Here is a 24,835-nt window from a genome sequence, read left to right as displayed (position 1 = left end):
TTTGTCTTTTCCCTGAGGCTGGTAATCCTTTACTAATCCTTTACTTGTTACAGGTGGTTCTGTGCTTATGACACAATGCATTCCTGGAACTGCATCATTAAGCACTTTGTTAGAAATGGAACTAAGCGGGTGCTTCCACATTTACATCTGTTTCAAATGCTTTAGTGGTGAAAAGTGAAATATGTAAAAAAAAAAAAAATAGATAAGTGAAATATGTAATATGCAGTGTCAGCAAAATGTAAGGGTTGTGTATATGTTTGTTGATAGATAACAGTCCTCACCAAACCACTTGCACAAATATTTTCTCATTTTGTTCTTGTAACTTTCAGGGGCTCTAATCCTCATTAGATATGGGAAGAAATTGAAGATCTGATCTGTCACTTGCTTAAGATCAAAAGTCCCAACACAGCTTGTGTAGAGCAATAGATCTGCTGGCTGAAGTCTAGGCATATTTATATGTATCATGCTAACAATCCTGTTTCCATCTTGGGTGCCATATATAGGACCTAAGCTATGCTGAGAATTCCACTATTTAAATTTAGCTGACTACTGAGATGATGAGTTGTGCTCTAGAGGTTCTCCAACTTCATGGCTCATTAAAATCGCTCGGGGAGGGCAGCTCGGGTGGCTTGGCGGTTTCGCGCCGCCTTCAGCCCAGGGCGTGATCCTGGAGACCTGGGATCAAGTCCCGCGTCGGGTTCCCTGCATGGAGCCTGCTTCTCCCTCTGCCTGTATCTCTGCCTCTCTCTCTCCCCTCTCTGTGTTCCTCATGAATAAATAAATAAAAAATCTTAAAAAAAAAATCGCTTGGGGAACTTAAAAAAAGGAGATCTCAATGCCCAAGTCACACCCCAGACCAATTAAATAAAAATCTTTGAGAGTGGTATCTGTACTTTGTACAGCTGCCCAGCTAATTCTCATGTGCAGCCAAACTGGAGGAGCCCTCCTCTGGATTCTTGCTACTCATAATGTAGTTCACTGATGAGCAGAATCACCTGGGGATTTAGTTGAAAAGGAGACTTTCAAGCCCCACCCCAGACCCTACTGAAGCAGAATTTTTAACATGGTCTCATGTGATCCATGTGCATATTAAAGTTTGAGAAGCACTGAGCTAGAGCAATGATTTTCAAATTTTGGTGTATCTTACAATTCCTAGGAATACTACTAGTTTACTGAATTATGATTGAGCAATGTAATTTGCCTTTTAAAAAAAAAATATATATATTTATTCATTTGAGAGGTAGAAACAGCACAAGCAGAGAAAAAGGAAGAAACAGACTCCTTGGTGAGCAGGGAGCTCGATGTGGGGCTCCATCCCTGGACCTGGAGATCATGACCTGAGCCAAAGTCAGACACTTGACTGACTGAACCACTGAGGTGCCCTTGTAATTAGATACAGCTTTATCAAGTGGTTTCTAGATTATTTTGTGTGGATTGATAAATAGGTATTTTTGAATAAAAAGAATGTCTGAACTTTGAGGCAAATGCATTGTAAACTGGGAATAAGAATTTTAAAGGGGTGCCTGGGTGCCTCGGTTGGTTGAGCATTGGACTCTTGGTTTCGGCTCAGGTCATGATCTCAGGGTTGTGGGATCAATCTCTGCATTCTGGCTCCATGCTCAATGGGGCTATGGGGGTGAGAGTATTTATTTGGCATTCTCTCTCCCTCTCCCTCTGCCCCTCTTCCTGCTCTCTCTCTGAAAAAAATAAATCTTAAAAGAGTTTTATCAAGGAAAGCATTGCAATGTTCAGAGCCTTTAAATATACAGATTTTGTTAATGGTTTTCAATGATCTTGAGATAGCAAGTTCCCATTATTCAGGTTATCTATTGTCTCAGATAATTTACCCAAGCCAGTGAACATCAACAAGATACATTCATCTTTGATGTGTCTTTTCACCATTTGTAATAGGGCCGAAAGGCTAGAGAATGCTTTTGGAGTTTTGAGTTTAAATTTAGTTAAATGCTCATTACAAATGACTAATTTGTTTTAAGGCCATTGTTGACTTGCTCAATGGTTCTCAACTCTGAACGTACAAAAGGATTAGCTGTGGAACTATTTCTTCAAGTTTAGAAGAATGTTATTACCCCCTACTCCACTCCCCTAACTGGGTTTCTGATTCTTTGGTGTTTTTGTTTTTGTTTTTCCCTAGCTAAAAGACATGATATATGAGAGGCACTGAACCAGAATAGGTAATGTGTTCATTAGATGCCTCTTCTTATTTCTGGACCTTTCTCAATACCCACCAGCTGTGTTGTGATAATGCCTCTCCCTGGACCTTACACATGGGTGCTCAATACAACATATTGAACGAGTGGATTTTGAGTATTACAGTATGCAGAATAACAGCATTTCCTGCTGCCTGTAGCTCATACCTTTTATGAGGTGGATTTATTTTTATTTTCTGTGTTCTTTGTGGGGCTGGAAGCTATTTGCCACAACCACTGTAGTAGCTTGTTCTCTGCCATTCCCTGCAGTGGTGGGAAGCCCAGCCCTGAGCACCTCCTGCCCACACATTTCCTGTCCCCTATCACGTGGAAACCATCTCCTGTGTTTTCTTAGCAGCCTATACCTTTGGCCTCTTTGATCATACCCTTTCATCTTGGGGCTTCAAAATAATTTTGTTATGATGGTTGGAAAATACTCAGCAAGGTCACAGAGGCCTGTTCCCTGGTTGTGGAGGCTCAGAAAGCTAGCACTGGCTGGTTACCAGAAGCTTGGAGTGCCTAAACTAAAGTTTGAGTGCTATATGACTTTGTAACTCCACTTAATTTTTAAAAAGTTTACCAAATATCAAAAAAGGAACTCTCCTATGAGGGAAGACAGCACTTCCCAGAACAAGGAATCTTGGATGAGAAAACGAGAAAAGAGTAGGAGAAACCTTCTGAAGAGCAAAATAAAACACATTTTATTTGCTTACACTGAATAAGAGGGTCCAAGCTTATTGCAAAATGTGTGGAGGGGATGAAAAATATTTTCCAGCCCCAGCACCCTGCCCCAGGCAGCCTGTTGCAGAAAGCATTCTCCTGGATTGGAAAGTGTTGATTTAAGAACCCCTTGCGCCGCTTATTGTCTGTAGTGACCTTTTGTGCTACAGGTCCCTGAGTGGCTTAGTCTTAAGTGTCTGCTTCAGCTTGGGTCATGATTCTGGGGTCCTGCCATCCAGCCCCATGTTGGGCTTCCCCGCTCAGGAGGGGGTCTGCTTTGTGTTCTATCTTTGCCCCTCCCCACTACTCATGCTCTCTCTCAAATAAATAAATCTTAAAAAAAAAAAAATTAGCACATAATTAGGCACCTAGGTACTGTACTCTGTAGTGCATGGGGTTATAAAAATAAGACCTAACTCTTCCTGTTCAGGAGTGAGTGAGCTAATACTGAGTGTCTACCACGTGTCTGGAAGGGCATTAAGTGCCCTCCTGCTCTTTGTTTCCCTATAAATTCCATGAAGTGAGGAGGTGATACTCCTTTCCAGAAGAGGAAATGGAAATGCAGTTTGCAAGTGTTAGGCTTTGAATCTTATTTCTGTCTTACTCCAAAGCATTTGGATTGGGCTTTGAATGTGATAAATAAATAATAAGCATGGGGATAATAATACACATGCCAACAAAATGTAAGTGAGAGTATCTTGTTAATGTAATTGCTCTACAAATATGTCAGTACTCTTATGGCAGTGATCAGAAATGCTGAGAACCATTTCACACTTACTGATTTTCTCCCTCAGCGGCATGTCCAGTTTTACTGGCTTTGGGCTACAGGACTATGGTGGCCAATGGCAGGCCTTCCTCTTTCCCCAGAGGAGAGAGACTTTGCTAGGAGTCCTCATTCAATTCAGTGTTCAGGCTTGCTCTTCTTTTTTAAATTCCAGGGATGAACAACTTTTAACTTTTTATTATTGAGATTCTCTCTCTCTCTCTCTCTCTCTTTCTCACACACACACACACACACACACACACACACACGTGCACACAGATGAACACACCAGACTAGTAAAATAAACTCCCAGATGCCCAACACTCAGTTTCAACAATTAGCAACATTCTCCCTCAATCTAGTTTTAGGCTATTACTTAAACACATCCAGAGGTAGAGCACCTTCTTCCTAATACTCCATTATTTAGTTAAAAAATATCTGTGTAAGGTACTACAGAGAGATACAGAATCAGAACAGACCAGGTGCCTCCCCCTCTGAGCCTTAAATCCTAGCTGGGAAGAGAGCCAGATTAGCATAAAAACAGAATCCTGTTGTTCTATGGGAGGAGTGGAGGAAATAAACTGTCTGAGGTTGTTGTAAATGGAGCAGGGGAGGGAGGTCCTCGGAAGTGGTCAGGAAAGCCATCTCTGAGCGGGTGACGTTTTGGCTCAGATCTGACCACTGAGAGAGCCAAGGGCCTGGCCAGCCTAGTTTTCACTGTACTAACTGTGCTGCCATGTGAGTGAGTAGTGGAGTTTGCTTGTGTAGAAAATACTGCCTCAGGGGATTCACAGCACAGGCCTCTGCTTTGCCTTCTCGTCTGACTGTAAAGAGGGAATCAAGTAGATGCAAAGTCACAGAAGAGGGAAGGGACATTGAGCAGAATGCAGGACATTGGTCTTGGGCAAGTCCAGGGACCCCTAGGTCTTTTCCATTCTTTCCTCGAAGCATCTGGAACCAGGTGGTACTGGGTGTCGGCGGTGCTTTGTGGATGGCCAGGGAGTCTAGTGCTGCTGCGGGCCTAGTGCGCTGTGATCCCAAGTAAGCCACTTCACCTGCTTCCTCATTTGTGAGGGAGCTCATACTCTGCCTCCTGCTTGGGTTTTCTGCGAAGATCACAGGAGATAATGTTTGCTTTGGTGTCCAACAGGCTAGTGTGTGGTGAAGATTGTAGATAAGGATGCTGCCCAACCAGGTTGCCTGCTAAATCACTGGAATAATGGGTCAGCAAGAAGTGACACCCTAGCGTTTGCTAAAAATAGGGTCTTGAGGTCTCCACTGGCAAGATGTCCTTTGTAAGGTTAACCCAGTTTCCCCCGATCAAGGCTGGAAGCATGAAGTGGAGACCAGTTGCTCACCACTCTCTAAACGTCATTCCTTCATGTACTTACATTCTCTTAAGTCTTGCCAGCCTTGTCTTACATTTATATGCTCTTCCTCTAATATTTTCATTTCTCCTCCTTGGCCGAATTGTAATTGGGTAGTACAGGGAAAGGGTGGACAGGCAGTCTTTGCCTCAGTGAGATTTTTGAAAGGTTTTGAACATGGTCGGGGGGTCCCTGCCGCATGGGTCCTACTGCCTCTGGAATGGAAACATGTTCCCATTTCCAGAGCGAACAGGAAGACGGGGCTCTTCCCAAAGGTGCGAAAAGCCCCCTGGAGCCACTTGGGGTATTCTGGCCTTTGGGAAGATGGACGCCCAGAGAAGCTGCCCACTGGAGGGTGCTGCAGAGGTCTGCCTTATGCTTTCAGGCCTGTGTCCTGTGGGGCCTCCAGGGACCTTTCTGTGGGCAGAGAGGCTCCACAGGGTGAGAGGGGACATCAGAATCAAAAGTGTTTGGGGGTAGGGGATCAGGGAGCTCTAGAGTGCCCTGGGGCCAGGAGTGGTGGCTTTTGTCAGAAACTGGGTCACAGCCTTGCCATTATGTCTGGCAGGCTCTCCATCAAGTTCTCTTGGAAGCTGGGAGCCATGGAGGGAGCAGGAAAACGTGCCTGCTGGTGTAGTGAGAGGCTCCCGTGCCATGGTGAAGGGAGAGGGGTCATCTGCTATGGGAAACAGCACATGTGAGTGGGGCCTGGGAGCCTGCTGGCCAGGGGCTGGCCTCGGTCAGTGTGCTGGGCCAGCCTGACAATCAGCATGTGGGGTCACAGTCCCTCTTCCCAGCTGTTGCCATGGACATGGGTGGGCGTTTACTAAGCTTGTACACCCTTATCCCTTCGACAGCAGTGAGAAGTGGGCAGCTACTTTATATTTTATTCACATGATTGGTGAAAACCTGGGACTCAGATGTTGAAGGCTAGTGAGGGGCGGCAAAGCTTACAGATGACCACGGGTTATCCTGACTCCCCAAAATCTGATAACAGAAACCTCCGTCATGCAAGTACAGTAACTGACACGTCTCTTTCATGCCCACATACTCCTTGGACTCACTGGACTGTTAGCTCCTTGAGGACAGACACTGTATTTTTTAAAAAATATTTTATTTATTTATTCATGAGAGACAGAGAGAGAGAGGCAGAGACATAGGCAGAGGGAGAAGCAGGCTCCCTATGGGAAGCCCGATGTGGGACTCGATCCCAGGACCCTGACACCATGACCTGAGTCTGAGGCAGACCCTCAACCGCTGAGCCACCCAGGCACCCGGAAACTGTATTTAATGGGGACAGTACTTACATTGAGATATAGTTTACATGCACTAAAATGCACAAGTCTCTGGTGTACACTTTGAGACATTTTGACATGTGTATACACCCAAGTCACCATCACTCAGATCGCGGTACAGGTAATTGCTGCCACCCTGAAAGTCCCTCATGCCCTTTCCCAGTCAATCCTTTTACCCCAAGGGCATCCACTATTCTCATTTCTACAGCGGTGATTAGTTTTGCCTATTCTTGAACGTCAGAGTTGTACAGAGAGAACCCCTGGAGCCTGGCACCGGTCTGGCAGGTGGCAGGAGTGCAACGTGAAAGGAAGCCCTGGTTCCGAAACTGCCCTGCGAGAGAGCACTGATCTCACGGGAAGCTGAGGCTGTGGGCGGACGCAAGGCCGGGGCAGCGCGGACCGGGCCCAGGTCCCCGCTCTGGGCGCGGGCGCTCCTCGGGCTCCCCGCAGCGCCGCCCTCTGGCGCCTGCTGACCCGCCCGGTGGTGCCCCCTGCCGGCCGCCGGCCTCACCCGGACCCACGTCCCCGGCGGGAGGGGCGAGGCTCCCGCACTCCCCGGAGCCCCGAGCGGCCACCGGCAAAGGGCAGGGCCTCCGTTCGCGGAAGGACAGTCACCTGCCCTTTTATTTTCCTCCGAAGGAGATTTTCCTAAGTTTTGGGGGCTTTCCTTCCCCCAGAATAGGGACGAAGGGCAGGCGGCCTTTTCGGTGGAGCGCTGCTGCCCCCAGCTGGCCGCGGGGGACACCGCCGGGGGCGCCGTCCGAGCCCCGCGCGTCTGGCGTCTGGCGTCTGGGCTCCGGGGCTCCTTCCCCGCGTCCTGGGCCCCGGGTCTTCGCGGGGCAGGCGTCTGCGAGGGCCACCACCCGGCCCCGGAGCCCCGGCCCGGGGTGAGGCCCTTCCCCGGAGAGCCCGCCCGCCCCAGCTGTGTGTGGGGGCGGGGGGCGGGGGGGCCCACACCTCGGGAGGGCGGCCGGGCCGGACGGAAGCTTGCAGGGCCTGCCCAGGGTAAGCAAATGCTTCCTCGGGTGTGGTCAAGTCCAGGTCTGACCTCAGGGCTCGGCGCAGGGGAGGGCAGAGGCGGCGGGAGCGCTGCGGTGGGTGGCGGCTGCCCCTCCCAGCGCTCCTCTTCCCGGCGCACCTGCGGTCGGTGGCGGCCGGTGGCGGCCGGTGGCGGTCTAACGGCCCAGCCAGCCTGGCCCAGACACGTGGCCCCGGGCGATGCTATCTCTCACTCAGTATTTTTAACTCCTCTTTGCAGAGGATGTGGCTTCTGCGGGAGAGCTTCAAAGGTGCCCCGTTTGCCCCTCTCGGCGACCATGACGTCATGGAAGCGGGGAGGGGAGGCCCTCGGCCCCCAAACACCTGGTGGGAAGTGGGAGAGTTTTTCCACTTCCTGTCCTACTTCTGGCTACTGACTCAGTGTCTGACCTGTTTATTGATTTCAAAGTATAGCTCTCCGGTGTGGGACTCAGAGGAAACCCAAGGCATGTGTGTGTCTGGGTGTCTGGGGGCTGGAAACCAGATGGCCTTACACGAGGTCCTGCCGGGCGGGTGACAGCACTGGGCTCCTGGCTTGCCCCCTGCACGTCAGGAGTTCTCTGTCCCACACAGCGCTCCAGGAAATAGGCCAGAGAAGGGCTTTTAAGATAGGACTCGTGGGCAGAGTGAGGTAGAACCGTAATGCGACCTCTGGCCCCTGACCTTGGACTGGTTGTGCAGTGACCTCAGTTCTGACTCCCTGGCACCCAGAGTTCCATCCTCCAGACTCTATTGGATGATTACCCCCCTGGGGGTTTCACTGGCCAATGGGCCATCGCTCAGGTTTTGCTTTTCCTGGTAGTTCTTGACAGGTTATTCTGAGCTCTTGGCAAAACTGAAATAGTGGCTCACCCAGCTGACTCCTCTATTAATCTCCGTCTTCCTTTCTCTTACGCTCCTTCCGCAGCCCCCACCGACTTGGCTGCCTTCCCAGTGCCTAATGGCACTAAGTATTTATTTGTTCATTTGCTACTTAAGTGTATATTAAGCATCTGTTGTGTGCCAGCCACTGTGCTAGGTGTTGCAGACACACTGAATGAGCAAGATACATTTCTCATCCTGAGGAGTGGGTAGTTGAGTGGACTTTCTTGCCAAGATATCACCTGGTAAGTAAGGTGATATTGTTAAAACTTTACATGTGACCCAGGGAGTTGGATTTTAATGGGTAAACCAAGAAGATAAATAATCCTTAAAAACTCAGATGGCTGCCTCTCCAACGGTGGGTCATGGCAGAGGGGGTCACTTGGTGGGAGCTGAAGACCCCACCACACTTTGAGATGTCCCTGCAGCACATACTTGCTTAGCCCCCTTCTCTTGAAGGGACAGTGATTCCAATTACACTGAGGGGGCTGGTCTCTGGGTAAGGTGTCAGAGAATCCTCTAGAATCTCAGAACGGTGGTCATGAGAAGTCATTTGGTTCATTCTTTTGCCTCCAGGGCTGGCCTGTGCTTAAGCAGTTTGGGGCAGGAGGGTGTCTGTCCAGACAACTCCATTCTACAACTGGCTTTGGCGACACATTCACTAGTGGGGTAGTGGCCTTCTCTCCTTGAGGTTGCCCTCTGTTCCTGGGGCCTGGGGCTCTCCAGGGCTGGGCCTTTGTATGGATGTGATGACGGGTGTCTGGGTTTCCTCAGGAGCCTCTTCCTTCCAGGCTGAGTGGTGCCTGGTCCCTTACTGCACTGAGGGGCTCTGCTGTAGTGACCCTAAGCCTGGTGCTGGAGGCCTTCTAGGGGGCTCAGGAACCCTTTGTCTGAGCCTTCTCGTAAGGGTATTTTAAAAAATATATGTATGTATTCATGAGAGACACACAGAAAGAGGTAGAGACATAGGCAGTGGGAGAAGCAGGCTTCCTGTGGGGAGCCCGGTGTGGGGCTTGATCCCAGGACTCTGGGATCACTACCTGAGCCAAAGGCAGATGCTTAACCACTGAACCACCCAGGTACCCTTTGTAAGGGTATTTTAATTCCCTCTGTCACCCTAGTGGGGCCCAAGGCCAGACATGAGAACAGGGTGGATCAAGATGAGTGGGGTCTCCATGCCACCCCCTCAGCACTTGCTCCACAGCTGCCCTCTGACTCGGCTCTCATTGGCTTTAGGCTTCCCTTAGACTTGAGGGAAGGTTCTTGCTGGGATGGAGGAACCCTGATTTGAGATGGACATGTCTCAGGGGGTGTGCTAACCCTGCTTTCCAGATGAACTCTACATGCCTGAGGCCTTGTCACCCTTGGCTTGGGCTGGGCCTGGAAGGGGGTACCTTTGCTCCCTCCGTGGGTCTGGGTGGATCCCCAGCCACTGCCCATCACCTCATAGGTCCTTGGGTGGCTTTAGAAGTCCATGACTTCAGGGCCGTGGCAACTGAGGGCCCTGGGCTGGCATGACTCCATAGGGTCCCCTGGCCTCCTCCCAGGTTCTTGGAGGGAGTCTGTTTTTATTTTAGTCCCTTCTCTGCCTCTGAGGGCCTTCCCTCCTGTCCCCTGCCCTAAACCCCGTGTCTCCTTCAGCCTCAGCATCTTTGCTGCCACCAACTCTCAGGAGCTGAGCTGCCTCCCCAGCCACCCATACACATCCATTGCCTGGATCTTTTGTATACAGACCAAAGTGAATTACTGCTTTAGGAGGAAAAGAAGATAAACTAATTTGCCTTAGGTTTTTAATGGTTGATAGAGGCTTGCTCAATTAACCCTCCCCCAGGGCATTTTCATTTACTAGGGGGAGGAGAATGCTTTAATTAAAAGAAATTCCCCATGGTGGGATCTCTGGCATTGTGCCAGGTCGATGGGGAGACAGATTAAAGTTCTCCGCAGGTGGCAGTACCACCTTTGGGAAGGTGGTACCTTGTCCTCTTGTGTGGGAGAGTGACCCACTGTGATGGGATGTCCTCTGTGGCTGTTTCCTTTAGTGATCTTTAAGGGGACTTGTATGTAGGCCACAGATGAGGGGACTCAGGGAGAACTGAGGATTCTGTGACTGCCCTGGATAGGACTGACAGGAGACGGACTGGTTCTTAGTTCCACAGAGGCCACACAATTAGAGGTGCGTGGAGCTGGAGGCAGACTCCCAGTCTTAGATGACATTTTACAGGCAGTGACCCTGGAGCTCATGCAAGTGGGGGACACGCCCAAGTCCCCTATTGAGCTGGTGGCTCTATCCCTGTGAAAAGAGGCAGGCCTGAATTGTATAGCTGGAAGGATTTGCATATTTCTGGTTGATTTGGTCAGAGACATGCGCATGAACCATACAGGTGTTTGGGGATAGGACCTTCTCCTACCCCTGGGAGCTGGGAAGCCTGGGCTTGATAGCAGTAATTGTGAAGAGGATGGCTGAATCTCTGAGGGGTGTTCCCATCAATGTCCATGACCTCAGGAAAGGCACTCAGGCTTGGAAGAATACCAGGGGGCCCAGGGAACCTTACCTCCTGTTCTGTAGGTGAGAGCTTAAGACATCCACTGTCCTTGGCAGAGTCTCTGAGCTTGAGGGGAGAGGATTCATTTCTTACATCCAGGCTGGGGGTGGTGGTGGGGGGAGTAGAAAGTCTAGCTAATCTTCATTCCCTTCCCCTGCTCTTAGCCTGGGCACCCCAAAGTTGGGGCATTGAGGGTGGGTGGTCCCCAGCCATGGATTTGTGGGGGCAATGCACAATTTCAATGGGAAAGGAAAGGCAAAGGAAATGTTCCCGGAGGGCAGGAGACAGTGGGTGGTATTTTGGGGATACTTGCTGTGTGGTCCCTGGCTGCCAAATTTCAACTGCCAGTCATTTTCAGTCATGGATGTGGGCCTTCTGCTACTGGTGGCCCAGTGGTGTGGCTGGAAAATGGAGGAGCGAGGACCTGAGCTTTTAAGTGGGTTTGCCTGGCCCCCAACTCAGCCTTCTAAGTGGAATTTTTTACCCGTTGTTCCAAGAAAAGGTTGACTTAAGCAGCTTGTTGAATTAGGCTCTCTGAATGACATCAGGACAAATGCCTTGGTTTCTTTCTGGCCAGCCAGTGATCAATAGCAAGTCGAAAACAACCCTGACCAAACCCAGTGAAACAGAAGCACGGTCTCTGCTCTTCCAAACTGCCTTTAATGAAGGGTAGCAGAATATACAATGTGGCTCAGATAACAGCATAGCAGGGCCTAGATAATCATTTTCCCCACATCTTGGGGGAAAAGGGGATACATATTTCTTTATGAACACTATTAAAAAAAAAAGAAAACTCCTCACAACATTCTTCAGGAGCTAGAGCCCAAGAGGACCCAGTGGGGATCCCTCATCCCAGGGGACATAAGAGGCAGTCTCAGGGGAGGGGCTGGGAGTCTCCCCACAGCCAAGAGAGGCCGCAGCAGCTCCCTGCCTTTGCAGGGAGTGAGAAGCAGCAATGAGGGAACAAAGAGGGTGGAGACAGTGTTTGGCAGCTCTTCAGCATCTTGATCACAAATATCTGGTAGGATCCAGTTGGCGGTGTTGCCAGTTGGGCCAGAGAGGCAGAGGGAGCCTTCTCCTCCATGGAGGCAGAGAGTGTGCCTTTCTGCTTGAAGAGGTGGGAGAGGTACAGTGCATAGCCAGGAGCAGGGGAGTGCCAGGCTCTCACATCCTTGGTGACCTAGGATGAGGAAGAGCAGTGGTTAGGCTAGGTAGGTACTGAGGAGACAGACTAAGGACAGTTAGGGATGCAGATGGAGTTGTCTCTGTTTGTAGAGCTCTAGGAGCTCAACACTGGATTTCTTGTTGATGGTGGTGGAACGGGATGCGGTTGTCAGTGGGATGACCAGGGATACTGGGAGAGAAGGGTATGGAGATGCTAGCTGGGATTAGGGTATAATAGGAATATAATATCTTCTCATCGTATTGGGTGCAGAGGATACAAGGAAAGGAATTGGGGGCCCCTCCAGGTTTTGCAGTGAAAGGGGTACAATAGAAGGCATGGGTATAAATGAGTCTGGGTCCTGAGTTTCTCTTATTTGTCCACTCATTAATGAGTGGCCTTTGCTGTTACTTGGCCTCAACGTCTTCCTTTCCAAAATGAGGATACTAACAGTTGTTCTTCATAATTCGTAGGGGATACATGGCTCAACCGAGGTGCCTGTTGTCACCTGAGGAGTGTACTGTGTCATAGCAATGTTCCAGGCCATTGTTATTAATGACAGGAACCCCTAACAGGAAAAAGTGGAAGAATTTGGTGGGCCCAGCTTTAGAACCTAAAAGCAAGACCCCAGGGGTTGGGAGAGGTTAGCTTTCTGACCTTGGGGATCCACCCTAAGACCCTCACAGCCTGCACTCCCACCTGAGATGCCTACTCACCTCAGCAGGACCACAGCCGCAGCGTCATGAACAGGTTAAATCCGATCACTTTCAGGAGGAGGATGCGTAGCCCAATCACTAGCAGGTTGTGGAAGTTTAGGTCCATATCTGCAAAACCAAGAGGTTATTGGCATGGGCCCCTGAAGTTTGCACCCATGGTTTTCCCAAAAGGTGGGTGGGGTTGGGTCTTAGCTCCTGGCCCACATCTCTCCCTTTGAGCTGGGATGCACATGTCTTCATAAGCATATTCCTCCAGGGCCAACCATGTTCCATTTCAAAAGGAAAAACCCAACTGCTTTCAGTGTTTATTTTATTTCTGTACCCCTCAGGAATGGGGATGGGGTAGTGCTCAGAACTCATTGTAATCCCTTGGGTCTGGGCCCCTGAGTGAGAAGCTGGTGTCTGGACCCCAAGAGGGATGATTCAATGAAAACAGCTCTGATGGAAGCAAGTGGGTCTGGGACAGGGGGCCGGGAGTGGTGAGGGTCCTGAGAGACAAGACCAGTGCCTCCATGAATTCTGCTGCTTTTCTTGAAAGAAGACAGAACCCCAGCCAATATTACAGAGGGAACATGTCCTCAGGATGAGATGGTTAGTTCAGAGCTCTGCAAAAGCCAGTTGGAAATATCACAGCTGGGCTACCAAGAAACTCTCTTTGGTTCTCCCCACAGTGGAGCAGTGGAAAGGGATACAGAGCCCTAGTGGTGAGTCATGGGTCGAGTAAAACTAAAGACTCATCCTGAAGTACTTAGAAGGGAAAAGAAGTTTACAGTGGTGAGAGGAGCCTGGGGATTCAAGAATGTTCTCATTCTTCCTAACTTCCAGATTCACATATTCCTGGCCCCCTCTCCTGTCTAGTCAGGGTGATTGTAAGTACATTTCGAAGCTGGGGTAGATCCCTCTCTTACCTGTTTCAAAGCTTTTCTCTATCAACTTGGCATCACAGGAATAGTCTAAAAGGAGAAACAAAGAAACAAACACAATTTTCTTAAAGTTGAGTGTGCTAACTCTCCTACCTCAGACTCCCTAGGATTTGGGCAGCTGAATCTCCACAGGCCTTCCGTGCTTTCTCGTGGAGGGATCCGGAGGGAACTTGTCACATATGGGCACCTGCTGGGAGGGCCATTGGCCGTGGCAGGATCAACACCCTGGCTTCTGGGTAGCATTCCATCCACTTATGCAAAGTACATATTACATGACACTAGGCCCCAAGGAAACCATTAGACACAGACCCTACCCTTGGGGAGGTTCCAGTCTGGAGTGTGAAAGAGGCAGTAAGACATACACAGTGCAAAGTGGCAAGTGTCATAAGGGGTATCGATGCTCTTATGTATCCCACAAAGTCTTCATTCCTGCACTCCACATTTTGTTCCTTTGTTGTCACCATCTCAATAAATGGCACTGTCATTGACTTAGCTGCTTGAGCATAAAATCCAGCCACCTTCCTTGATCTCTTCTTTCCTTCTCATCCCTGCATGGTTCTACCTTTGAATTTGAAAGAGTGTTGACCACTCAACTCCCCTGCTCTCCCTGTCCAGGCCTCCATCATTTGTCTGTGGCAATAGCTTCCTTTCTGCTTCCACTCTTGGCTCCTGTAATCCATTTTCCACTCAGCAGTCAGAGTACTTTTGTAAAAAAGTAAATTGGATGTCATTCTCCTACTTAAAACCAATTGATAGCTTCGTATTGTCCTTAGAGTAGTGGCGGCCCTCTAGTGACCTAGGAGGCCCTGTGATGTGGCCCTTTCCTACTTCCTCCATCTTATCTCCTGCTGCTCTTCCCCTTTCTCCCTGGGTGCCTCTGTCAGGCCTCTCTGCCCTTGGCGTGGCTGGTCCTGTCTTATCCTTTAACACTCATCACACACAGCATTTTCCCAGAGAGCCCTTCCTGGACTCTTGGTCCCTATGTTGGCTGTTTTCTCAAATCCCAAGTGAAAATACATATTACAATCTGAGGTTCTTTAGATTTCCACTTGCTGATGGATAGTCTTCCCCAACTGAAATGGAGCTTCCTCAGGGCAGATCCCTCACCTGACTTATTTATTCCTCCACTCCAGCACTTGGCATGTTGTACATTGCACAGTCAGTGTTGGTTGAGTGAATGAACAACTAGGTGAGGTTAGATCTTTGGCAGAGAGACAGAAACAAGGGGAAGTATCTTGGAGGAAGGCATCAGACTAGGGCCTGGAAGAGCAGCAAGGGTCAAGTAGCCTGAGCAGAGGCAGGGAGGCAGGAACTCAGGGCAGGTGAGAAGCCAGTGCCCTTCCTACCACCTTCTCCCCATCTGCTCTTTGCCTAGGATATCCTGCAACCTGCCAGGAGGGAGCTCACTGGTGCTCAGTAACAAAAGGGTAGGGGCTTTCCTGACCATGGATGAGGCTGAGACCACTGATCAGAGCAACTTTTAGATGCCATCCCCCTGAGCTCCAGGAATAATGAGGCCCTCAGAATGGGGAGACCCAGCTTGATGGCTGTACTCACTTGAACTGGGGTAGAAGGGCTGCTGGAAGTTTTCCTTGCATTCAATATTAGTCTCGCTGTTCCAGGTCAGGGCCCCATTGCTCTTGGAATCCATAACCTTCATGTCCAGCACAGTACTGTTCAAGCTGATCACTGTGGCCCCCTCCGGTTTTTGGAAATCAGCTTGAGAATCAAAATCGGTGAACAGGCAGACAGTCCTACCGGTTTTAGGGCTTCTCATCTGGTACACAGAGGGGTCAGGGTCCTGGACATCTGTGGGCCAAAAGAAGCCAAGTTAGGAGATGCTGATTTCCCTCCTTGCCCCAACCCAGGCCTGAGTCCAGATGCCAGCGGTGGGTAGGAGCAGGCCTCTGTGAGGCTGGCATGTCACATTCTCAGTCTTTAGGTGGGAAAGAACATTCTAGAAACCAGTGGCTCTAAATGGACTGGGAGTCAGGGCCAGGCACAAGCCACCAGTCCTGGCCAAGAGGCTAGGCTCTCAGTGAAGGCTTTCTGCCTGGCCCTGCCTGCCATTCAGGGAAACCAGAAATGCAGGGCTATTTAATGATACTGTTCATTCTTTTACTTCATAGGAACTTCCTCAAAAGCACAGTAGGCCTAGTAAGCAACAACCTTGCTTTGGCAGGACAAAGCAAGCTTAGAATAAAGGCCCAGCAAAGCAAACCATATGTCTTAGAATTTGGGGTGGCCTCCCCCAAATTGGGCTGGGTATTGACAGGAATTGGAGGTTTGTTTTTATTTATTTAAAAAAGATTTTATTTATTCATGAGAGACACGGAGAGAGAGGCAGAGATATAGGTAGAGGGAGAAGCAGGCTCCCCATGGGGAGCCCAATGCTGGACTCTATCCCAGGACCCCAAGATCACGACTTGAACCAAAGGCAGATGCTCAACCACTGAGCCACCCGGGTGTCCCTGAAGCTTTATTATTGGCTGGCATTAAGTTGGAAGATCAGTCACATCACCAGGAGATTTCTCATTGATAAATGTTTTAGACAATAAATCAGAACACCCGCCTCCCAGTCCTGGCTTTACCATTCACTAGATACAAAGCCTTGAGCAAGTCACATCAGCTCCTTAAGGGTCGGGAATTTCATCTGTAAAATGGAGGTATTGCCTCCTCCATCTTCCTAACCAAGCTATTCTGAGACTCAAAGGGGGTAGTTTCTCTACATAAAATTATATTTAACAAATATAAAGTACTGAATAAATGTGAGTCATTGCCTCTCTTGATAATACCAGGGTATTGTCATGATAACATGCTGCTGAGTTAGATACAGTCAGTTTCTACTCTTCTCCCTCAAAAAGCAGGGGCTGCTGGAGGCTTTTCCTTAGTGCTGAGAATCATTCTTCAGTATTTCTGTAGGGTTTTGTGTTTTTAATGTAACTCTTATTGTTTATTCTTTCAGACCTCCTGCCTTTAGAAGAGGAAACAGAGGTTTGCTGGGAGGGTTAACACATTGGGGCCACCCAGAGAGTTTATAGCAGGGTTGAGACTCGAGTTTCCTGCCCCTGTGGTTCTCTGCTCCCACAGCTTCTCACCATGCATGCAAGGTTTCTCAGACCAGGGGTGTACCCCACTTGTGAGGCCAGCCAGGGTGGCCTTGGCAATGCAGACATCCAGCTGGACCTGAAACCAGAGAAATCAGCCTTTGGCATGGCCTTGGGTTGCTGAGTCAAGGCACCCCAAGGGTGTCAAGTCAAGGGATGGGTCCATGGTCACATGTGAGGGACATCCAAAGTTTTGGCCCTGAGGAATTCTGCTTGTTCTTCTCCAATGTCCCCATATCTGGGAGGTCTGACATCGCTGTGGGTTAGGGCCTTAAGACATAAATCTTTCACAGGGAGAAGAGAGACGAGAAGTCATTATGTGCCACCAACACACCCCAATGGATTTGTTAGTCCTCAGTGGGAGTCATGGGTGGGACTGGGAAGGAGGATGTAGGAGCGTATGGAGGTGCTGAGAGAATGTAGCCTTGAGGAGAAGGTAGAGGGTAATGTGCCACCAATGCAGTTTCGGCTTAGAGGGGAAAAGGAATTGAGGTGGGGGCCAGATGTTGAACTTTGAGTCCTGGTTAAACACTTACTCAACTCCTAGAGCCAGTAAATGTCAGGCTAGAGAGGGTCTAGACCATGCTGTTCAATATGATAGTCTTTAGCTACATGTGGCTATTTAAATTAAAACTAAGCACAATGAAATAAAATTAAAATTTAATTAAAAATTCATTTTAAAAGCTTAATAGCTACCATATTGGACAGAGCAGGTTGATAGAACACTTCCATCATCCCAGAAAGTTCTACTGGACAGCATTGGTCTGGAAAGAGCTATGCCACAGAACATGAGATTTTGAGGCTGAGTGTGGGCCTTAAAAACCATCTTTAAGTCTGTGGGAGTGGGAGGTGACTCCATCAGGGGCAGACCAATTTTTGCTCAACTTTGCTAGTGAGAGATAAAAATGAAATAGCGATCAATGAAGTCAGAAGACTTGAGGTGACTTTAGCTGCTCTCAAGTCTCTTTTTTACCAAGACTTGGTACCTTTTAGGCTTTCCTATCTGCCTTTTTGCTGTTGTTTCTCCCGTCCAGCTTACCTACCTCTGATTTCCTCTCTTACTTCCCTCCCTTCCCTGCCCTCTCCGTCCCCCCATTCTCTTTCTCAAGCTCATCTTCGAGATTATCTGATTGTGTCACTTTTTGTTTAGAATAATTCAGGGACTCCCTATTGCCCATAGCATAATGACCATATTTCCTGGCATGACATTCGGGTGCTGCCATGATCTGGAGAGCTTGAACTTTTTTCTCTCAAGTTCTTTATGTGCCCTATATGAGTAGAGCTGCACCAATCTCTTCATATTGGCATCCTGTAATGTAAGTTTCATGATGGCACAGGCCTATCTCTGGCTTACTGCCATATCCCTGGGTCTGCCATATAGTAGGTGCTCAAGAAACAATTGTTGGATAAATAAATGGACAAATAAATTGCAAAATTCTTGCTTATCAGAACTTTTTGGGAAAAAAAAGCTGAGTACTGATACCTAAACTTGATTTTTTTTCTAGTCCCTTTTACTTCCACTCTCATGTACCTCTAGTGTAACCTTATCTTTTTGTCTGAAGACAAGAAATGAATCACTTTTAATTTGGAGGTCTTTAGGGTCCATCTGCCAGAGCCCTGGAAGGAGAGGCATCCTGTTCCACCTTAGCAAAACATATCCTGCCACTGATGACATCTCAGAAGTTGGCCTTAGCAAGACTGGATCAATTCTTTTGATGCAGAAGTTCAGCTATTCTAGATCCTAACCTTACATTTTAATTCAAAATTGACCACAGAAGCACATGTCTGAATGCTCTAGTGCTTTGGGTGGATAGGGGCACAACAGTGATTGAAAGCTTCCTTACCACTAAATCTATGCTTTGTCTTTAGTACTAGGAACCCAGAAGTGTGAGTTATCAACCCTGACTCTGGGTCCCATTGAGCCTCTGGTGAGCATCAGGAGGCAGTGAACCTGGGCAGACTTACCAGGAGTTATGCAAACTGTTTCCTTTGCCAAATCTCAACTGAGAGGCAATACCTTCATATCACCCATAATGTCCCCATTACAGAAACCCTTGGATTTCTCTTCCTCTGAGGGATGGGTGTAACCTATCAGATCCCACTGAAGAAGGAGAGAGGAGGTCCCTAGGATATGAGGTATCCATGGAAGGGCCTGGCCCCTCTCACTTCATATCTGTGTACATTTCTAAATTGGATCCCAGTTTCCCAGTTGCTGGTTTTGGCCCTAATTGTCTGTATTGTCTTGAAGGCTCTAGAATTCCCTTTCTCTATTGTCTAAGAAGACATTTTATTTGCTTTTCTCTGCATCCTAATTTATTATCAGATGTGTTTACTTAGGCCAAAATGCACATGCCTTGTTCATGCCCAAGATCATGCTTCCTTTTTTGTTGTTCCTTATGCCTGAAAGTCCCCTTCTCTCCATCCTTTGCCCATACAGATCTTACCTACCCTTCAGGCCCAGTGAATCCTTTCTACTGCATAAAACCTTATCTGTCTAGGCCAATTTCCAGCCATAGCCCTACCTCTGAATCCCTATTGTGCCTATTGATGTCATCAATTTGTTAATACTTAGTTAACAAGTTGCTAAATTTATTTATTTATTTATTTATTTTAATAATTAATTTATTTTTTATTGGTGTTCAATTTGCCAACATACAGAATAACACCCAGTGCTCATCCCGCCAAGTGCCCCCCTCAGTGCCCGCCACCCAGTCACCCCCACCCCCCGCCCTCCTCCCCTTCCACCACCCCTAGTTCGTTTCCCAGAGTTAGGAGTCTTCCATGTTCTGTCTAAATTTATAATAGTTATGTCCCTTTGGCTAGTTTTTATCCAATTGGGGAACAGGTCAGTCATCTATCTTAGACTTCTTTGTAGTCAGCCTAACATTTAATAGAGTGATGGCTACATAGAAGGCATTAGAAAATATCCGTTGAATGATTAAAATCAAATTTTAATGTGTTTGACCTAGACAAACACAGATTTTCAAAATTGATAGTGAGGACTTTCCCCTTCACAGAGGACTCTGTTAAGACAATTCGTTGTAACACACACAGTTACAGCCTCACTGTAAGATGGGTATCCCCAAGGAAAGGAATAGTGATGCTCACTGGCCCATGGGATTGCAAATGGTGCTACCTGGGATGACTCACCAGATATGACAGACAGATGGGTTCCTTTTCCAAATGTGAGTTTGCCCAGTTCCACTGCAGGTGACACCATTACAGAAACTCACTCAATCTACCTCCTGCTTCAATAGGAAAGCACTGATCTTCCACAGGGAACAAGAGGATCATACTGTCTAGAGTTAGATCTTCTGCTCTTTTGTGTTGAGACTTTGGTTGTTCATCTCTTTTCCTCCTGTCCTATTCTGCTGTAGGACCCTGGGTTAGAGGCTGTGATTTCAATAAACCAAGAATTCAGCAGAGCAAAACCCCTGTTCAGGGCAGCAGTATCTTGGATCTTTTTGTGGAAGGTGCAGGACTACTTGCTTATCACCTGCCTCATGATTCCTAAAGTCTCAGTCTAAAGATGTTTCCCAAGCATTGTGTGCTAGATGGGAGGATTTTCTGGGGAGGGGTGGAAAGAACCATTTAGGATTCTGCAGAAGAAAATATCTGGGTTCAATTCTACATTCTGGACAAAGTAGAATTAATTGTCATTGTTGACCCTTGCCCCACTTTACTTACTTGGCTGGACACTCAGTCTGGTCCCTGCTCCAAAGATTAGCATGCCCTGCTGTATCCCCACTGCAGCTGGGGCCTTTGTAATATCCTTCCTGACAATCTACTGGAACCCATCAGGCTCCGAAAGCACCATCCTAAAACTCTCCCTGGGTCTATGTTTCTTAGATTTCCTATTTCCTAGGGAATCTGTTCCTCCTCCCCTTTATAATAATGTAAACCTTTTATAGCAAGGTCTTGATGAGGATGGGGAGAATAATAATAATAAAGCTACTGTTTACTAATTACTATCTGCTGGGCATTGTCTTATATTATTGTGATGCGGTTTTTGGCATTTTGCTGTTGAGGAAGCAGACACTTTATTAGTTAGAGAAGGTAGAGCCAGAATTTTTCCCAGATCTGGCAGTCTCCCAAGTTTTCTATGAACCCCATACCATCCTGTCTCCGTGCCTTGTTGTGTCACACCATATGATTGCCATTCAGATAGGGGTCAGGGTCACTTTTACCCTTGGAGAGGTTCAAAACTCTACTAAACTTCGGAGAGGAAGATTCTGGTAGCAGGTGGCCCATATCCTGTCATTGGTCGAAACAAGGAATGTAGCTACCTGCGGCAATAAGAGAGAATATGGTTTTGCCATTAAATCATTCCTTTCTCCCAAGGGCACATTGCTAATTTCCTGAATGTTCAGATTACCTGGTGCTGATATTATCGTCTTTGCTTGAGAGCACTGAGTATCTGGAACTCTGTTTATGTTTTTGTAAATTATTCTGCTTAGGTTTTCATTTACTCAACTGGCTCTTGGCACTTCTGTCTTTAATATAAGAAATGGGAATGTTTTAAGTCACCAAGAGAGCTTGAAGGAAATGGAAAACAAGTGTTTAATATAAACAAAAGTTTACTATAAATCATTGCCTGTTTTCTCATAGACAAGCTGACAGTTACCTTTGCCCCAGACACCTGCATGGTCATACTCACATGGGTGCACAACCAGCCTGGTCCCAGCTCCAAAGGTCAGCTGACTGTAGCTACCAGATGACACACAATAGCGGGGTGCTTTACAAGAACCCTAACCTGGGCAAGGTCAGCCTTCCTGGGGCAGCAATATCTGCTGTCCCTATAATACAGACTCCCCCAAATCACTCTTTCTCTGACACGATAGAAAAATTTGGCTTACCGAGTCCTGGTTCATGAGCTTTTGGTGTAGTAACCCCACAGATCTTTCCCTCATACAAAGCCAGCCTTGAGCTGGTCCAGCCTTCCTGGAGGGGTGGACTCCCTTTCTGGGTTCCACACTGAACGTAAAAGAGGACAGTTGGAGGAGTTTGAAGGACAGCCAGGAATTACTTGGGAAATGAATTTTGAAAGGGAATTCAGAGCACTGGCAATAGATGGCAGACCTAGGGTAGGGTCAAATCATGGAATGGAAGCCCATGCAAGGCTCTTCTTTTAGAATGTGGTTCTGTTGTTCTTTGCGGGCAGAGAAAGAGAGAGGCTAAAATTGCCTTCGGAATGTTCACATAAAATGTACAGGGAGGACTGCTTAACTCTGATGGTTGTGAGAATCACGAGTGAGTTACATACAAGGCCCAAGAACCTTTTTCTCCAGAGGTTTCTAAGATTAGAGTGGACATCCATATGGGTAAAAAAAAATCTCCAAAGTTTGAGAGTGGTTTAAATAAGTACTTGTTGGTGAGAGTTTCATAGGACTCTAGTCCTAAATTTTTCTTCAAAAAAGATTCTAAGCCCAAATTAGTTTGGAAAAAGCTGTATACTTTATACTGACGAGGCATATTAGCTAATTTTAAGGGCTCTGTGAGAAGCCCTGAAGTAAAGGAATCCCGAACTTCTTAAACTTATTTGATCCACTAATCTTTTTTCTTAAAATAATCATTAGGATCTGTGGAACACATGCAGGTTTATATATAAATATAAATATAAATATAAATATAAATATAAATATAAATATAAATATAAATATATTCCTTGGAAATCCCTTTTCTAGTTCCAAGCATTTAAAATTCCAATTTAACTTTAGCCAATTTTATTCCTTAAGTATTTTGTGTTCTGAATCTGTTCTCCTGCCTACTCCTGTGGACACAATTAGGGGTCTCATTGATTCTGATTATTTTTTTCTAATTATCACAGAACAGCTTCATTCTATTTGGGGAATTGCTGAACATGTAGTCAGCTGAAGAGTGAATTCTCCTGCTGTCATCAGAACAGCTCGAGGGCAGATAAGGATGCAATCAACATGCAGGAACCACATCACTTCAACACTTTGCAAGGTTTACCTTCTAGAAACAATGGCAACTTTAAAACCTTTCCCAAAGGTGAATTTATTGGTCTTCCTTCCACCCACCTTCCTACACACCTTGGAGCTGGGTACTTAAAAGAAGATTTCCGTCCTAACAGAGAAAAGTTTACTTAGAACAAACAGAGAGAAGCTTCCTGGGTGGTCTCTCAAGTAGAGACACAGACTTCCTGTATTTATCAATAGACAGTTTTCCTTTTTCCTGTTAAAACCCATCTGTGCTGCTTTCCTATCATAGGCATTATCTTTCTTACATGCGTCTGAACTCTAGTTCCTGAAAAATATGATGGGTTTCAGGCTTTCCAAGTGCAGCCTGGGAGGAAAGACGCATGGGAGGGAAGAGGCTTTGCTAAAGTGCCCAGATGAACAGGTAAATATGGAGGAAGTTTTCCCCAGAGAGAAGGGCTTTCTCTCACCTGCACATATTTGGACGGATTCTGTAATCTCCTGTTTTGAAGTCTTTGACAGCTCTCTCCGTTGGGGAATACTTGCTACTGCCTAAAGTAACATGTTCTGAATAGTTACTATCCCTCCACTCAGGCCTTCCTTGACTCCCCTAGCCAGAAGGCATTTTTTCAACCATCATGTTCGGTGACATTTCTGTGCCAGGCATAGGGCTGGGCTGTGGAGGTGTAAGGATGAAGAAGAGAGCTTATGGTGTAGTGCAGGATGCATATAAGCACCAGGCGACTAAGATAGGAGGTTGGGCATGCCTTCCTCTCTGTTCCCATTGCAACTTGTATATATCTCCTCTACAACGTGGTGGCACTGTGCCAAATTGTTTATACGCATGTTTACTTGCTAGGAGATCCTGGATAGCAGAGACTCCGTCTTCCTTCCTTCCTTCCTTCCTTCCTTCCTTCCTTCCTTCCTTCCTTCCTCCCTCCCTCCCTCCCTCCCTCCCTTCCTTCCTCCCTCCCTCCCTCCCTCCCTCCCTCTCTTCCTCCCTTCCTCCTTAATTCTCTCTCTCCCATCTAGCAAAGTGCTTAGAATGTAGTAGTTGCTTAGTAAATATTGAATAGACAAGACCTCTAAATATTTTAATTCATTTTTGATGCAGTCCTGCTCTCTATCTTTTATTAGGACTATTTCATTTCTCTTTTGAATTCTTTATGTTTCTGTGTTCAAGTTTTTATTGTTTTTATTACATTATTTAGGCCTTAAGCTCTTCCTATAGCTCGCAATTAGATACAGAGTTTTGTGAGAGTGTGTCCAATGGCCAGCATCTTTGGAAAGTTTAATTTCCCACCTTTTATGAAAACTAGAGGATAACAAAAACATATTTTTTTGGCATAATCATTCATAATTTCTTTTCTGATAAAGATCTTTCATCAAAAGAATCTAGAAACAGCAAGAGAGTCTGTCTCAATAATGATGAAAAGGCCAATCCCCATGGGCAATTTCTAGCATTAGAAAATGAACTGCTATTGAGCCAGTGGCTGGAAATTAAGATTTCAAAACATTCAAGCCTCATGAAGAAACATGAGATATTGGCTCAGGAAGTGCAGATTCATTATCTAAGAAAGCAGAGTAGGGATTCTCTGTGTCTTTGGCTAGAGTCTCAGGTCAGGCACTTACTTGGATGCACTTGGAGTCTTGTTCCACTCCCAAAAGTGAGTGCTCTGGCACCTGTGTCTACACTGTGGTATGATCCAGTACAAATACCTGCCCTCTGCTACACAGGGTGGCCACCCAGTCCCCTCACACGTTTACAGCATTCACTCTTGGGAACAGGGCTCTTAAACAGCCTGTTGCAAGGGTGCCTACATGGCTCAGTTGGTTGAGCGTCTGACTGTTGATTTTGGGTCCATGGGATTGAGCCCTGCTGAGTGTGGAGTCTGCTTGGGATTCTCCCTCTCCCTCTGCCCCTCCCCCTAGTCCACTCTTTCTCTTTCTCTCTCCTCTTTCTTGAAATGAATAAATACATAAAATCTTAAAAAACCCCAGCTTGTTCCATGGTTTTGATGATATACTTTTTCTTTCCATGTCACTTCATGCCCAATAAACAGTCCTTCTAGGTTTCTACTTCCCTTCCTGCCATCCCTGCATCCTGCCAACCCAATCCAATGATTTTACTGATCTCTTCAGAGATGCTGAGTCCTGGGTCAAGGCTGCCATGCTCACCATGGCAAGACGGCTC

The 24,835-nt window shown here is 47.2% G+C and overlaps 1 gene segment (V, D, J or C); it reads right to left on the bottom strand.

The window, feature by feature from the left end:
- Positions 1–11,435: 11,435 nt before the first annotated feature.
- Positions 11,436–24,835, bottom strand: part of LOC144320267 (T-cell receptor alpha chain constant-like) — a 50,645-nt gene continuing 37,245 nt past the window's right edge. Inside the window, 4 exon segments of the C gene segment in view lie at positions 11,436–11,974; positions 12,673–12,780; positions 13,581–13,625; positions 15,153–15,404. Coding sequence covers positions 12,674–12,780; positions 13,581–13,625; positions 15,153–15,404 — 404 coding nt within the window.

Source organism: Canis aureus, chromosome 9 (genome assembly GCF_053574225.1).
Source record: "Canis aureus isolate CA01 chromosome 9, VMU_Caureus_v.1.0, whole genome shotgun sequence".
Classification (NCBI taxonomy): domain Eukaryota; kingdom Metazoa; phylum Chordata; class Mammalia; order Carnivora; family Canidae; genus Canis; species Canis aureus.
The sequence above is the reverse complement of the archived record's forward strand: the minus strand, read 5'-3'. Positions and strand labels throughout refer to the sequence as shown.